A 16,736-nucleotide genomic window follows, 5' to 3' on the forward strand; every position below is an offset into this window, starting at 1 on the left:
AAGCGAGTGATTTTCTTTTTTTTTTTTTTTTTTGAAATGTGGGTCTTATTTTTTGGGGACATTTGGGTATCATCCCTAGGCTCTAGCCTACCCCTTGGATAATAAAATAATCCTTCGCGTTAAATAACAAAAAAATTTTCCTCGCTTTTTTTTTTTTTTTTTTTGCTTTTACTCGAGGGTCGCTGCAAACGAAACATTGCCACCGGAAGCGGCAGCTGCAGCCGCTAAGAAAAGAGTTGGCGGTAACGGTGGCAAAGTTGTCGATTCTGTCGACATTGTTATCGTCTGCGTTGTTGGACAATCGTTCGCAAAGCCATAAACTTTCGCGTGATTTACCTCCAGTGCCACTGTTAAATCGGCCAAGCCGGCGTCACACAATACTGGATTGTCTGGAAAATAAAAGAAAATATGCGCATGGAAATAAAAATTATTAAAAATTTTTTTTTTTTTTTTGAGTAAAAAAAACAAAAACAAGATAGTAATTAATAATAATAAAGTACATGTTACGGCAATTCCGGTATTGAAAATCATCCAATTGTTGCAAAGAATTTTATGAAAAATTTGATAATAGAATTCCTTTCAAGAATTGTATTAAAATTTTTAAAAATCCGAATTAAATTCTTTTAAAGAATTTCTTTAAATTCTTTTCAACTAATGGAGTTTCTTTAATAATTTTATTTGAAAATTTTGAAAGCAATTGAGTTTTATGAAGAAGAATTTTATTAAAATTGTATTGAAAATAATTGAATTCTGGCAGAGAATTTTACTATTTATAAAAATAATTGAATTGTTGCGAAGAATTTATCAACATTTTAGAAAATAAATGAATTTTATGTTAATAATTAAAAATTTAAATTCTTTCGAGGAATTCTATTAAAATTGTTTTGAAAAAAATTTAATTTCTGCAAAGGATTTTACTATTTATAAAAATAATTGAATTATTAAGAAGAATTTTACTATTTATAAAAATAATAATTGAAATATTTCGAAGAATTTATTAAAATTTAAAGAAATAAATAAATTGTTATGGAGAATTTTATAGAAATATTTGAAAATAATGAAACTTTTTCGAGGAATTAAATTAAAATTGTTCTAAAAATAATTGAATTCATGCAAAGAATTTTACTATTTATAAAATTAATTGAATTTTTGCGACGATTTTACTATTTATAAAAATAATTAAAATGTTTTAAAGAATTTATTAAAATTTTAGGAAATAATTGAATTGTTTTGAAGAATTTAACAGAAATATTTCAATATAATTTAATTCTTTGGAGAAATTCAATTAAAATTGTTTCGAAAATAATTGAATTTCTGTGAAGAATTTTATTAAAATTAAGTGTATTCAAAATAATTGAATTGGATTACAAATTATTTAATTCCTGCAAAGAATTTTAGTATTTATAAAAATAGTTGAATTGTTTAGAAGAATTTATTAAAATTTTAGGAAATAATTGAATTTTATGGAAATATTTGAATATATTTTAATTCTTCCGAGGAATTCAATTAAAATTGTTTTGAAAATAACTGAATTCCTGCAAAGATTTTTACTATAATATTTAAAAATAATTGAAATTGAATTAAAATTAAATTAATTAAAATTTTATAATTCTTTTGAAATTTTTTATAACGAATTAAGAAAAAATGGAATTCTTTCGTGACATTTTATTGAAAATAATTGAATTTTTGCAAAGATTTTGCTCATTAAGAAAATAATTTAATTGTTTAGTAGGCTTTATTGAATATTTTAGAAAATAATTGAATTCTTTCGTGAAATTTTTTAAAAATTTTATTCAAAATAATTGAATTTTTGCAAAAAAAATTGTACGATTTATAAAAATAATTGAATTCTTGCAAAGAATTATATTAAAATTTTTGAAAATAATAAATAATAAATAAATTGAAAATCACGTTCCGCTCGTAACATTTGTTAGTTTTTAATACAATTTTAATCAAAATCCTCGAAAAATAGAATTATTCTTAAAAATATTATTAAAATTCGTCCAAAGGATTTAACTATTTAAAAATTTGTTGATAAAATTCTTTAAGAGAATTTAATTGTTAATGAGTAATCAATTATTCAATAATTTATTTATATTTGTATTTTTTTTGGAATTCAAATAGAAATTCTAATAAAAATTGATTTAAAAATGAATTTCAGTTAAAATTTAGATAATGATTTGAATATTAAAATAAATAAATTTTAAAATTTATTAAATTTATTTCGGAAAATTTTTGCCGACTTTGAAAAAGGGGGAAAAATAAGTAAAAATAAAGGGAGAATTTTTGTTGTCTATAATATGAATGTTAATAAATAAGACAACACCCCGACATACCCTAGACAAGACTAATAAAATGTTAGGAACGTTGGCGTCTAGATTGCGGGTTATCGCACGCCATGTAACAAATAATAATAATACGTTCTCTTTCCAACAAGCAGAGAATTACTTGAACGTTTTATCAACAAGTAATTTATTCCATCGACTCGTCCGGGCTCCCAACTCAACAAGAAGAAGAAGATGATGATGATTCTCCTCATCTTCTTTTTCATAATCATAATCATCACAATTATCATAATCATCATCATCAACAACATTATCATCGTCTTCTTCTTCTTCTTGTTCTTCTCCATCCTTACAACTCGTTTATTAATTGTTAGCGTCCCCAGTAAAATTGGCGCGTATTACGCCTTGGTGAAAACGCGCGAGAAGAACCCAAACAGATCATGTGAGTTACGAATGAACAGATTAAATTTAATTATTATTCAAAATGACAACTACAATTCGATAACTGCCATATTCAATGATCTTTTTGCGTTTCTCTAAAAAAGAAGAAAAAGCATTCAATTAATAATTTCGAAAAGCATTAAATATTAAATATTTATTAAATTTTAGTAAAATATATTAATAAAAAAAAAGGAATAAAATTATTTAAAAAAAGGAAAAGCGTATAAAAATATATTTAAAAAAAACAGTTTTGCGTTTAAATCAAAATTACAAAATTTCAATTACAACCGAAGAAGAGAAAAAAAAACAATATTCAATTATAATCAGAAATAATCAATGGACATTAAATGCTCGTTTACTCCACGTGACCTAAAGTATGAAAAAGTCAATTGACAGCCACAGCGTCGATTAATAAATAGTATAATTTATATCTTCGGGCGTTCGTTGAAATAATTGAAAACTTTCTATATACGCTGGCAGAAAAAAAACAAAAAGAATTTAATAAATGCAATTAAATTTTTTCTAGCCTTTTTCTTTTACTTTAAAAATACTAAAAATTTAACATTTTGGAAATATTCATAAATAAAAACAAAAGCAATTCTTTTTTTTAGAAGTTTCGAATAAAAATACATCTCAGGCGGTGGCAAAATAAAGAAAAATTATTTACATGGAAAAAAAATACTATTTCACTTCCTCTTTATAAAAACAAGATTAAATTTTCTCTCTTCAAGTTCTCGCGTACATAATAAAAACATGAAATAAATCAATTGCTGAATACTGACTTTTGTCAACGATTTAACTGGATCAATGATTTCAGTTGATCCGAAAAAACCTTGACTCATAAAATGACATTCACATATATTTTGTTGTGGAAAAAAATGTTTGTTTACAATACTTATTAACCTCCGTCAAATAATTTATTTTGTAAACGATAAACATTTTTTCCATTTTCTTCAATAATAATAAGAAAGTTTTAAATATTTCTTTCTTTTTGTTTCACTTAATTTTCCAGAATTTTTGTAAATAAAATTTTTGTTTGAACATTTTTTCATACAGGCTTTACACTCAATAATTAATTTTAAAAAAAGTATCAAAAAGTAGCTATCGAAAATTAATTTAAAAAAAAAAAAATTATGTTTTAGTCGATTCACAAAAATTTGTAACTGATTTCAATCAAAAATATTTATTTTTATTCCAATTCTGCTTCGAAATTTTTGAAAAATTCAATTATTTTCTAAATTTTTGTCCTAAAAAATACAATTAGTATTTAAAAGTAATTTTTAAAAGTAAACAAATAAAATTATTTAATAAAACTTAATTTAAATTCTTCACTAGGAATTAAGAAAATAAATTAATAATTTTTCAAAGTAAAAATTTAAATGTTATTGCAGTTTTATAACAAATAAAATTTTCAACGATTTCAATTTAATAATCTTTTAGTCATTTCTGAAAAAAATTCTTTTTAATTCTAATTAATAAGCTTTTAATATTCAATTATTGTCTAAAATTTCTCACTGAAATTCGTTTTTAAATCAATTCTTATTAGAAAGTTCAATTCAATACCAAAATAAATAATACATTGAATAATTTAATGTTTCTCAAAAATTAATTCTTATAAAGAATTTATCAATTTTTTAAAAAATAATTTAATTTCTGTAAAGAATTTTGATATTTATGAAAATAATTGAATTTTTGCGAAGAATTTAATTTATTTTTTTTTTAATAATTGAATTCTCGTGAAAAATTTTATTATTTGCAAAAATAATTGAATTGTTCCGGAAAAATTTATTAAAGTTTTAAAAAATAAATTGAATTTTATGTAAATATTTGAAAATAATTAAATTCTTTCGTGGAATTATATTAAAAATTGTTTTGAAAAGAATTTAATTTCTGCAAAGAATTTATTAAAATTTTAGGAAATAATTGCATTCAAAATAATTTAATTTTTATATAGAATTTTTAAAAATATTTTGAGAATAATTGAATTATTTTTAGAGAATTTTAAATTCTTGTTGAAATTGAATTTTATGGAAATTTTTGAATTCTTGAGGAATTCAATTAAAATTGTTTTGAAAATAATTAAAATTCTTGCAAAAAATTTTACTATTTATCAAAATAATTGAATTCTTTTGAAATTTTTTATAACGAATTAAGAAAAAAATTGAATTCTTTCGTGACATTTTATTGAAAATAATTGAATTTTTGCAAAGATTTTGCTCATTAAGAAAATAATTTAATTCTTTAGTAGGCTTTATTAAATATTTTAGAAAATAATTGAATTCTTTCGTGAAATTTTTTTCAAAATTTTATTCAAAATAATTTGAATTTTTGCAAAAAAAATTGTACGATTTATAAAAATAATTTAAATGTTTTGAAGAATTTTTAAAAATTTTAGGAAATAATTGAATTGTTTTGAAGAATTTTACAGAAATATTTGAAGATAATTAAATTCTTTTGAGAAATTCAATTAAAGTTGTTTTGAAAATAATTGAATTCATCAACAATTGAATTCTTTCAATTTTTTGACGAATGTATTTAAAAATTGCATGGAAAATAATTTAATTTTAATATATAGAATTTATTTCTTAATATTTTGAGAATAATTGAATTATTTGAATTTTAAATTCTTGTTGAAATTGAATTTTCTGTAAATTCTTGAAAATAATTAAATTCTTTCGTGTATTTTTATTTAAATTGATTTAATAAAAATAATTTAATTTCTGCAAAGAATTTTAGTATTTATAAAAATAATAAGTTGAATTGTTTCGAAGAATTTATTAAAATTTTAGGAAATAATTGAATTTTATGGAAATATTTGAATTCTTGAGGAATTCAATTAAAATTGTTTTGAAAATAATTTTATTTTATTTCATTCTTTTTAAATAACTAAATTCTCGTGAAAAATTTTATTATTTATTTAAAAATAACTAAATTCTCGTGAAAAATTTTATTATTTGGAAAAATAATTGAAAATTCTTGTGAAGAATTTTATTATTTATGCGAAAATAATTGTATTCCTGCCTGGAATTTTATTTAAATATTTTAGAGATTTAACTACTATTTAAATAATGGAATAAAAATGAAATTGTTTATGTTAATTACCTTGTAAATAAATACGAAGTACATCAGGCACTCCATGAACTGTACATCGAGTATTAGCGACGAGTTCCGGTATTAAGGAACGAATTTGATTTGCGCTAACATCAGCCCAACATAAACCAGGGAATCCCTGGAAGTCTCGATCCGAAAGTGTGACTAGTCGATTATGTGATGCATTCAATTCTTCCAATAACGGAAGCCACGTCTGTTGATAAGAAAATATTCAGAATTTTATTTTTCGCTCTTGAAAAAGAATTATCGGAAAATTAATTGTCAAATCTACAAATTTTGAAAATAAAAAAGAAATTCAATAAATAAATTGCATTCATTTGAACGTGTTTAAAACTCAAGAGACTTTCAATTTGGAAAATAATTCCAATTACAACGTAATTTTCATTCATAAGAACAATGAGGATAATTTCTTATTGATAACGAGAAATTAATTGCAAGAAAAAGAAAAAAATAATAATAAAATGTCAAATGTGATAAATTTTTCAAGTAGAGAGAAAAGGAGTAAATGAGAAGAAACTTTCATCACCTCGGAAGTGTCTTCGAGGGTGATGAGTTCGTTGTGAGAAAGATCAAGAACTCGAAGGCCTTCCAAGCCACGTAAGTCATGAGGTCCGATCGTTGGTCCGAGTGCATTGTGGCTGAGGTTCAGTCTCTGTAATTCCTTCATACCAACAAATAACGAGCCTTCGAGGCTTCGCAGCTCGTTATGCTGTAATCTCATATCCTGGATACTGGCGCCAGCCGTCTCGTCGCCTTCTTCTTCAACAAGATTCTGCAAAAAACAGTTGTAAGCCCTCTTTTTAACGCCAGGTAAAACTATCTTTTATTTTATTACAACAGCCAACATATATATATACTGACAATGAGTCGTAACAATATTTTCGCGCTCCACTTGGCGAAAAAAAAAATCACCTTCACCACACTCAAATTTCTCACTTTCTTTCTTTGGTGGAAAATAAAATACAATTTTTTAAAACTATTTTTACAACTCTGGGAATTTTGTTTAAGAAAATTTTAAATTTATTTACAAAATTTCTATTTATTAAAAACGATTGTCAAATTATTCGAAAACATCAATAACTTCTTTTCTAAATAAATATTTAATTAATAATATTTTTTCGTAGCAATTCAAATTCTTCAAAACATTCAAATTCAAATGCTTTTGAAATTTAATAACTTATAAGAATATTTATAATAAAACATGAAGAAGTTATTTCTATATAATAGGAATATTTTTACTACAATTTGTTTCAAAATTATTTTCATCATTTTAATTCAATTCGTATTTTCTAGAATTTTTTTAAACAAAAATTCTTCTTTAAATCAAATCTTTAATAATTTTTGAAAAAGTTCTTTTTGAGAATTTTTAAATTCATTTGTTTACAATTCAATTTTACCAAAAATTTCGATTATTTGGAAATTTCTCAATGAAATATATATTAGAAAATAAAAACATCAAATAAGTTTTAAAAAAAAATGCAATTAAACTTTTTCAAATAAATTAATTTGGTTATAAGTATGAAAAATTAAGAGTTTTTAAAAAATTTAATTTGAAACCTTTTCAAAATTCAATAATTTCTTAAAAATCCATTCTATAATGCTTTTAATATTCAAATATTATTTGAATTTGAATAATTTTAATAATAAATATTAAAATCTAAAATTTTAACTAAAATTCAATTTTGAATCAATTTTTATTAGAAAATTCTACGAGAATTCAATTATTTAAATGCAAAAATAAATAATTTATTGAATAATTAAATATTTTTGAAATTGATTTTTCATAAAGAATTTAATCAAAACATTTTTAAATTATTGATTTCTTTTGACGGTTTTTAATAAAATTGTTAAGAAGAAATACATTTTTCGAGGAATTCGATTAAAATTGTATTAAAAATAATTGAAATTCTGCGATGAGTTTTATTTAGGTATGAAAATAATTGAATTCCTAAAAAGAATTTTACTATCCATGAAAATTATTCAATTCCTGTCAAAATTTTTATTATTTATTAAAAATAATTAAATTATTGAAAAGGAATTTATAAAAAAATTGTAAATAATAGAATTCATATGAAATTGAGGAAATTTTTTGAAAATAATTGAAATTTTGCCAAAAAATTTGTTAAAATTTTTTTAAAAATTGAATTTTGCCAAGAATTTTTGAAAAAATTTTTTAAATAATTGTAGTTCGGAAAAGAATTTGATTAATTATGAAAATAATTGAATTTATTCAATTTATTATATTATATTTAATTTATTATTATTTTATTAATTAATTTATTGAAGAATTGAATATTTCTTGAAATTGGATTCTTATACATAACTTAATTAGCAAATTTTCAAATAATTCAACTCCTTCAATGAATTTTAATAACGTTTTTAAGAATAATTCAATTTTTCGAGGATTTATGCAAATTCTAATTTTTAATAATTAAATTCCTGCATGGAATTTTCAGTATTTTAGAAAACAATTAAATATTCGTGTAGAACTTTGTCAAAATTGTTTTTAAATAATTGAATTCTTTTTGAAATGTTGACGAAATTTTTTTTTTAATTTTTAAAAATAATTGACTTTTTGGAAAGAATTTAATTCAAAAATTGTATTGAGAATAATTCAATTCTTATAAAGAGAATTTTCTAAAAATGTTTAAAAATAATTGAATTCTTTTGAGAAATACTGTTAATATTATCTACATTGAAAATAATTGAATTACTGCCAAGAATTGTATTCTTGAAAATACATTTAAAAATAATTGAATTCTTGCAAATTTTATTTAATGAATTTAATTAAAATTTTATTGAAAATAATTGAATTTTTTCAAATGTTTAAAAAGTAATTGAATTCTTTCGATAAATTTTATTAAAATTGTATTAAAAATAATTGTATTCCTGTGAAATTTTTATTTTTTTGTAAAATAATTGAATGTTCGTGTAGAATTTTATCAAAATTTTTTGTTGAATAATTGAATTCCTTTGGAAAATTTTATTAAAATAGAATTTTAAAAATCATTGAATTACTTAAGAAAAATATTTGCAAATAATTAAAATTTTATTGCCATGAATTTTATTAAAATTTTTGAAAATAATTGAATTTTTGCGATGAATACTATATTATTTACGAAAATAATTGAATTTTGCAATGCATTTTTTTTTTAAGTTCCCGAAAATAATTGAATTTTATCCAAGAATTTTGCTATTCATTTAAAAGATAATTGAAATGTTGACAATTTTTTTTTAGATTTTTTGAAAATCATTGAATTTTCACGAAGAATTTTATTTATTTTGAAAATAATTGAATTCTTCTGATGAATATTGTTATTTATGAAAATAATTGAATTTTACAATGTATTATATAAAAATTCCTGAATATAATTGAATTTCGCCCGAAGAATTTTGCTATATTTATAAAGATAATTGAAATGTGGATGAGAATATTTTTTCTTTTAATTTTCGAAAGTAATTGAATTTCTGGAAGGAATTTTGGTATTTTTTGAAATAGTTGAATTCTTTCAAAGAATTGCGTTAAAAATTTCAAAATTGAAACTATGTTTAAAAGAATTTCCATCATTATAATAAAACTAAATTCCTTAATTTAGGATTAATTTTGAAGAAAATAAATATTTTTTTTTAACAAATTCTCAAAGAAGAAAAAATTAGTTTTTAGTGTCACAATTATAAATGAAGCATTCAAATAGTAATGGTAAGAAAGTATTAAATAGTAGTTGAATGCGAAGTCTGTAAAAATTTCACACTCAAGTGCAGGCGCAAAAATAGTGAAAAAGAAAAATAATAACGAACCTCCGAAGGCTTCCCTCGTAGTAATCTATCGATTTTATTGTTGGATAAATCGAGTAAACGAAGTTCTCGTAATCCGCGTAAAGAAGCAAAGGAAAATTTACGCAATTCATTGTGCGTCAAATTTAAAGATCTCAATGATCTCAATGGATAAAGGGCACTGTGTCCACCGCCATCTCCACTTTCATTGCCATCGCCACCCAGTGATTTCAATGAATTGTGACCCAACTCAAGATTCTCAAGATTTTCCACTTCGACAAAGTCCTCATCTGTCAGCTTTAGAGAATACAACACTTCTTTTTTTTAAAATGAAACATAAATACATACATATAAGTTTTTTTTCATCAAAAAAAAAAAAATCTATTTTAATGGGTGAGAAAAAAAATATGTAATCTCCGAGATTACCGATTTCTTGAAAACTGATTTTAAAATTCCATTCTTTCTCTCTCTCTCTCTCTATGAAAAATATTTTTCTTTTCTGTTATTTAAAAATTGACGAAAAAAAAATAATTTTATTACGATTATTGTATTTTTTGTTTTGGAAATTAAATAAACTATTTTGTCTAGTTATTTACTCTCAAATAAATTATTGTTTATTTCAAAGTAAAAAATTTAAATTTTCCATTATTTTAATAATTTATTTAATAATAAAAATTTCGAATTAAAATTAAAATTCTATACGAAAAGAAATAAAATGAATAGAAAAATGTTCTCCCTTACGAATTCAATTTGAAGGTAAAAAAACATTATATACAGAGAGAGAGAGAGAAAAAAAGTGACGTCGCAGATATTAAAACTCGAGTCAAGTAATTAAGTTAACGGTTTAATGATCAATTCTGAAATCGTTGAATGAAGCATAGCGAGCGCATTTATTTGCCATTATTTTTATTATTGTTATTATTATCGTATAGGTATACTCGTATTTTAATCAGCGTCAATAATAAACCGAGTCTTCAATTCAAGGAGTGACGATGCATGTCATATAGTGGCGTATTAATCGGTCAATAAGTCAAAAGAGGAAGTCGTTTAATAAGTCACTAATCCAATAAGCATTTTACCTCGCAAACGCGCGACGGAAATTCTCCATTCAGTAATTGCGTTATGCAGGGTAATTGCGCTAATGCTCGGCACGCTCTCTTCTTTCAACGCCCTCAACGTTTCAAAATACACGCTCTCGTTAGTCGTTACTCGTTACGTTTTGCATTTAATCAACATAAACATTCAATTCGTCACAATTCTCATTTTAATAAAATTTACATCTTCTTCTTTCACCCCAGAATCTTTAGTTTTCAAACTAAATTTTAATCTTTGCTTTCTTTTTTCTATATTAAAAAAATCGTTAATTATTTAAAAGGTAAAAAATTTATAGGAAAAAAAATGTCAAGCTTTTGATATACTTACCTCTTGGATATTATTGTAGGATAATTCCAAGAGTTTCAAACGTCTCGCTTTACTAAGGTTTCCATCAAGACTCTTGATTCGATTATGTTGAAGGAAAAGTGTTTCGAGTCGATGTAGAAAACGAAATTCAGGTGGTAAATGAGTCAACTTATTGTCAGCGGCATAGAGCATTTTTAAATTATGACCCGACGATGGTAATTCACCGTCCAAATACGTTAATTCGTTCGAATTTATAAAAAGCAATTCGAGTTGATTAAGATCTCTGAAATAAAAACGAAAAATTCCGATTTCTTATATTATTTTTACGCATTTAAATCATAAAAAATGAAATATTCTATATAAAAATAATTCAATTAAAAAAAACAAATAGCATTTCCAGACTTCGCACTCGATAATTAATTTTAAGAAAAGTATCAAAAAGTAGATTTTAAACTAAAGAAAAGTAGTAAAAAAAGGTAGCTATTGAAAAATTAAACTTGACGACCAAAAAACGTTTTAGATACTTCAGAAAACTGACAAAAATTCCATTCTATATTTTATTTTTCTCACTTTTTCCTAATTTTCATCAAAAATATTTACTTCTTTCTTATCCTGCTAATAAATTTAATTCCTACAACGAATTTAAATATTTATAAAAATAATTTAATTCTTGCGAAGAATTTTATAAAAATTTTTATATAATTGATTTCTTTCGACTAATTTTATGCAAATTCTAATTTAAATAATTGAATTCCTGAGAAATTTTTATTATTCATGAAAAGAATTGAATTTCTGCAACGGATTTTACTATTTACAAAAATAATTGAATTATTGCGAAGAATTTTACTATTTATAAAAATAATTGAAATGTTTCGAAGAATTTATTAAAATTTTAAGAAATAATTTAATTGTTATGAAGAATTTTATAGAAATATTCGAAAATAATAAAAATTTTCCGAGAAATTCAATTAAAGTTGTTTCGAAAATAATTGAATTTCTTTAAATAATTCTATTAAAATTAAGTATATTCAAAATAATTGAATTCATCACAAGAAATTTATTATTTTTTGAAAATAATTGAATCCTTTTAATTTTGTTGACGAATATGTTTAAAAAATGCATTGAAAGTAATTCAATTTTTAAATAGAATTTTTTAAAAATATTTTGAGAATAATTGAATTCTTTGTAGAGAATTTTAAATTCTTGCTGAAATTGAATTTTATGGAAATTTTTGAAAATAATTAAATTCTTTCGTGTAATTTTATTTGAATTGGATTAAAAATAATTTAATTCCTGCAAAGAATTTTAGTATTTATAAAAATTAAAAATAGTTTTAGTGTTTCGAAAAATTTATTAAAATTTTAGGAAATAATTGAAATTTATGAAAATATTTTAAAATAATTGTATTCATCCGAGAAATTCAATTAAAATTATTTAGAAAATAATTGAATTCCTGCAAAGAATTTTACTATTTATAAAATTAATTGAATTCTTGCGAAGAATTGTACTATTTATAAAAATAATTAAATTTTTTCGAAGAATTTATTAAAATTTTAGAAAAAAATTGATTTTTTTCGAAATGTGTTGAAAGTATTTTTAAATAATTGATTTTTTCGAGGAATTGAAATTAAATTTTTAAGAATAATTACATTTTTCAAGCAATTTATGTAAAATTGTATTAAAAAGAATTAAAATCCTGCGATGAATTTTATTATTTGTGAAAATAATTGAATTCCTGAGAATAATTTTATTATTTATAAAAATAATTGAGTTATTGCGAAGAATTTTAATAAAATGTTTAAAAAGAATTGAATTTGTGTGAAAAATTTTGTTATTTTTAAAAATAATTGAATTCTTGTGATGAATATTGTTATTTATGAAAATAATTAAATTTTGCAAAGAATTTTATTAAAATGCCTCATCAAAATAATTGAATTTTCGGGAATAATTTTGTTATTTAACGACATAATTGAATTCTTTGTAGGAATTTCATTAAAATCTAAAAGAATAATTAAATTATTTCAAAAAAATTTAATTAAAATTGTACTTAAAATAATTAATTTCTTTCGAACAATTTTATTAGAATATTTGAATATAATTGAATTCCTGTGAATAATTCTAATATTATTGTGAATAATTGAAATCCTGCGATGGATTTTATTATTTATGAAAATAATTGAATAGTTGCAAAGAATTTTATTAGAATTTTCAAAATTAATTGAATTCCTGAGAAGAACTTTATTATTTATGAAAATAATTGAATTATTGCGAAAAATTTTAATAAAATATTTAAAGAGAATTGAATTTTTGTGAGAAATTCTGTTATTTTTGAAAATAATTGAATTCTTCGTACATAAGAATTTCATAAACATTGTTTTAAATAACTATTTTTTCGAAATAGAATAAATATATGAAAATTTTCATTTTAAATAATAATTGAATTCTTGTGGAAAACTTTATTTGTGGAAAATAGTTGAATTTTTCGATTAATTAATTTAAAATAGTATTAAAAATATGTAATTGAAATTCTTCGATGAGTTTTATTATTTTTATGGAAATAATTGAATTCTTGCTTAAAATTTTATGAAAAGTTTTTTTAAAAAATTGAATTTCCATGAAAACTGTTATTATTAGTGAAAGTAATTGAAGAATTGTATAAAAATTTTGTTAAATAATTGATTTTTTCGAAATTTTCTTGAAATTGCTATTCTAAATTAATTGAATTCCTGTGGAAATTTTATTATTCGTGAATAATTGAATTTTGAATGAATGTAATCAATTTTGCTTTTAAATAATTGAATTCTTTCGCAAAATTTGATGAAAATACTAGATATTGAAAATAATTGAATCTTTTTAAAGAATTTGATTATAACTTTTGAGAATAGTTTTTTGATTTCTAGTTTTAGCGAATTTAAAGTAGTGGAAAATAAAAAAAAACAGAAATACCTAGTAGCTTTTAGTGGCTGAAATCTAAAAAATGTACCCTAATAGTAGCTTTTAGTAGTGCGAAGTCTGCGTTTCTTAAAATTAATAAAATATTATGTAAAATCGATATTTTCGGCCTCATTGTTTAAATGAAATTTGTTTACCTCAAAGTTCGATTCAATGTTTTTAAATGATTTCTCCCGACGTGCAGTTGTTTTATCAAAGGCGGTAATGAACCAGGTACCATTTCCGATAAAGTATTTCCAGCCATGAGTAAAAATTGTAACACAGGATTGTACTGCAAAATAAGAAAAAATTTTTATTTAACGATATTTCAAAATATCCACAATTTTAATAAATATTTATTCTAAATTTTACTTATGTGACTAATATAAAAATAAATGTCAGAAAATAAATAAACAAAATATTAAATATTCAAAAATACATGATGCAAAAGTTTGCAAATTTATAAATAAAAAAAAATAATTTACAAAAATATGTTCCTTCATTTAAATAATAAAATTTTTAGAAATATTTATTTTAATGAATTTTTATATATCGGGAGAATCGTAATTTTTTTTTGTAAAACTTTAAAACAGTTAAAAATTTGGATTTTAAAATATTGAGAATTAAATATGTTATGAAATCTAAAACATACACTGAAAATACCTTAAAGTCGTCCGCTTCAATGCGACTGATTCTATTTCTGCTAAGGTCGAGAGTTCTCAAAAGCGGAAGGTGAGATAAAATTTTCCTCGGTACTGATGGCACTTCATTGTCCGCGAGGCTCATGTACTGCGTCCGACTTAAACCCGCGAAAACGTCACCATTCACATTCCTGAAATCAGAAAAAAAACAAAAAATTAATCATTTTATAGAAAGCATAAAATAAAAAATAATTTTTAATACATAAATTAGTTTTCAAAATAAACATCTACTTTGTGAAGAAAATTAATTATTTTACCCGAAAAAAAGAAAATACTCTACGTACATTAAATTATTCTTCCCGACTTGTTATAAAAGATTGAAGCACAGAAATTTATTTATTCCCTCATTTATCACTGTACTTTCAATTAAATTATCTTATAATAATTTTGTAATTTAATTATCAATAATTACTGATAAATTGCATTATTTGACAAATTATTTTACAAACTGAAAATATCATTAATTTTTCATTTTCTTTTCTCCTTCTATAATAAAAATGTGAATAGAAAAAAAAATTAATAAATTAAATCTGTGAATTGATTAAAAAAAAATCTAAGACCTTCTAATTTTTTAGGAGAATTTAATAAAAAAATTGAATAAAAAAAATGAAAAAAGTTTAGAAATGTCGCAAATTATTGAAAAAAAATTGGTTTATCGCATATTTAATTATTAATTGATGGTATTATTTTACAATAATCACGCAGACAGTGTATTTGTCGCTCAACATTCTCTCATCTCAATATCGCTCGCCAAGGATACAATATCAAGAGTCAGGTCTGACCAAACTCTACTGGTAACTACTTGAATTTGTAAAGTTCACTCACTTCAATATTTGAGCGACAAAAAAACGATGAAATTCATTTCTTTAATTTTTAATTTACTTGACAAAATTTATTTTAATTAAAAAAGAAGAAAAACATAATTTTCCAACTTTTCGCGTAGAATTAGAAAAAAAGAGAAATTAGAAAAATGAACAATTTTAATTTAATTCCTCGGAAGAATTCAATTATTCTTTTAGATTTTAATAAAATTCTTCCAAAGAATTCAATTATTTACAGAAATAATTTTTCGAAAGAATTCAATTCTGTCGATAAAAAACCAAATTATTCCCGAAAATTCAAATATTTTGATGAAGCATTTTAATAAAATTCTTTACAAAATTCAATTCTTTTCAAAAATAACAATATTCATCACAAGAATTCAATTATTTTTAAAAATAACAAAATTTTTCACAGAAATTCAATTCTTTTTAAACATTTTATTAAAATTCTTCGCAATAACTCAATTATTTTTATAAATAATAAAATTCTTCTCAGGAATTCAATTATTTTCACAAATAATAAAATTCATCGCAGGATTTTAATTCTTTTTAATACAATTTTACATGAATTGCTTGAAAAATGTAATTATTCTTAAAAAATTTAATTTCAATTCCTCGAAAAAATCAATTATTTAAAAATACTTTCAACACATTTCGAAAAAAATCAATTTTTTTCTAAAATTTTAATAAAACCTTCGAAAAAATTCAATTATTTTTATAATTATAGTAAAATTGTTCGCAAGAATTCAATTAATTTTATAAATAGTAAAATTCTTTTCAGGAATTCAATTATTTTTAAAACAATTTTAATTGAATTCCTCGAAAGAATTTAAATTTTCAAACATTAACGTAAAATTCATTTATTTTCTAAAATTTTAACAAATTCTTCGGAACAATTCAACTATTTTTATAAATACTAAAAAATGTTTTGCACGAATTAAATAATTTTTAATCAAATTTAAATAAAATTACACGAAAGAATTTTATTATTTTCAAAAATTTCTATGAAATTCAATTTCAACGAGAATTTAAAATTCTCTAAAAATAATTCAATTATTCTCAAAATATTTTTAAAAAATTCTATATAAAAATTAAATTACTTTCAATGCATTTTTTAAACATATTCGTCAAAAAAATTAAAAGGATTCAATTATTTTCAAAAAATAATAAAATTCTTGTGATGAATTCAATTATTTTGAATATACTTAATTTTAATAAAATTCTTTAAAGAAATTCAATTATTTTCGAAATAACTTTAATTGAATTTTTCG

General features: G+C 21.6%; 2 protein-coding genes across 2 annotated transcripts in view; one reads left to right on the forward strand and one right to left on the reverse strand.

Annotated features, from left to right (window-relative positions):
* LOC122506571 (insulin-like growth factor-binding protein complex acid labile subunit) overlaps positions 1 to 16,736 on the reverse strand; it is a 22,306-nt gene continuing 5,570 nt past the window's right edge. Inside the window, exons 3-9 of the mRNA XM_043618837.1 lie at positions 14,607 to 14,775; positions 14,102 to 14,235; positions 11,034 to 11,295; positions 9,636 to 9,908; positions 6,364 to 6,609; positions 5,829 to 6,030; positions 1 to 389 (exon numbers count right to left, since the gene is read on the reverse strand). Of these exons, the coding sequence (XP_043474772.1) occupies positions 169 to 389; positions 5,829 to 6,030; positions 6,364 to 6,609; positions 9,636 to 9,908; positions 11,034 to 11,295; positions 14,102 to 14,235; positions 14,607 to 14,775 (1,507 nt within the window). The 3' untranslated portion in view covers positions 1 to 168. The remainder of the gene's footprint in view (positions 390 to 5,828; positions 6,031 to 6,363; positions 6,610 to 9,635; positions 9,909 to 11,033; positions 11,296 to 14,101; positions 14,236 to 14,606; positions 14,776 to 16,736) is intronic.
* LOC122506572 overlaps positions 6,529 to 16,736 on the forward strand; it is a 24,329-nt gene continuing 14,121 nt past the window's right edge. The window contains exon 1 of the mRNA XM_043618838.1: positions 6,529 to 6,647. The gene's annotated coding sequence lies outside the window, so the exon portion shown is untranslated. The remainder of the gene's footprint in view (positions 6,648 to 16,736) is intronic.

Source organism: Leptopilina heterotoma, unplaced genomic scaffold (genome assembly GCF_015476425.1).
Source record: "Leptopilina heterotoma isolate Lh14 unplaced genomic scaffold, ASM1547642v1 Lhet_42, whole genome shotgun sequence".
Taxonomy (NCBI): domain Eukaryota; kingdom Metazoa; phylum Arthropoda; class Insecta; order Hymenoptera; family Figitidae; genus Leptopilina; species Leptopilina heterotoma.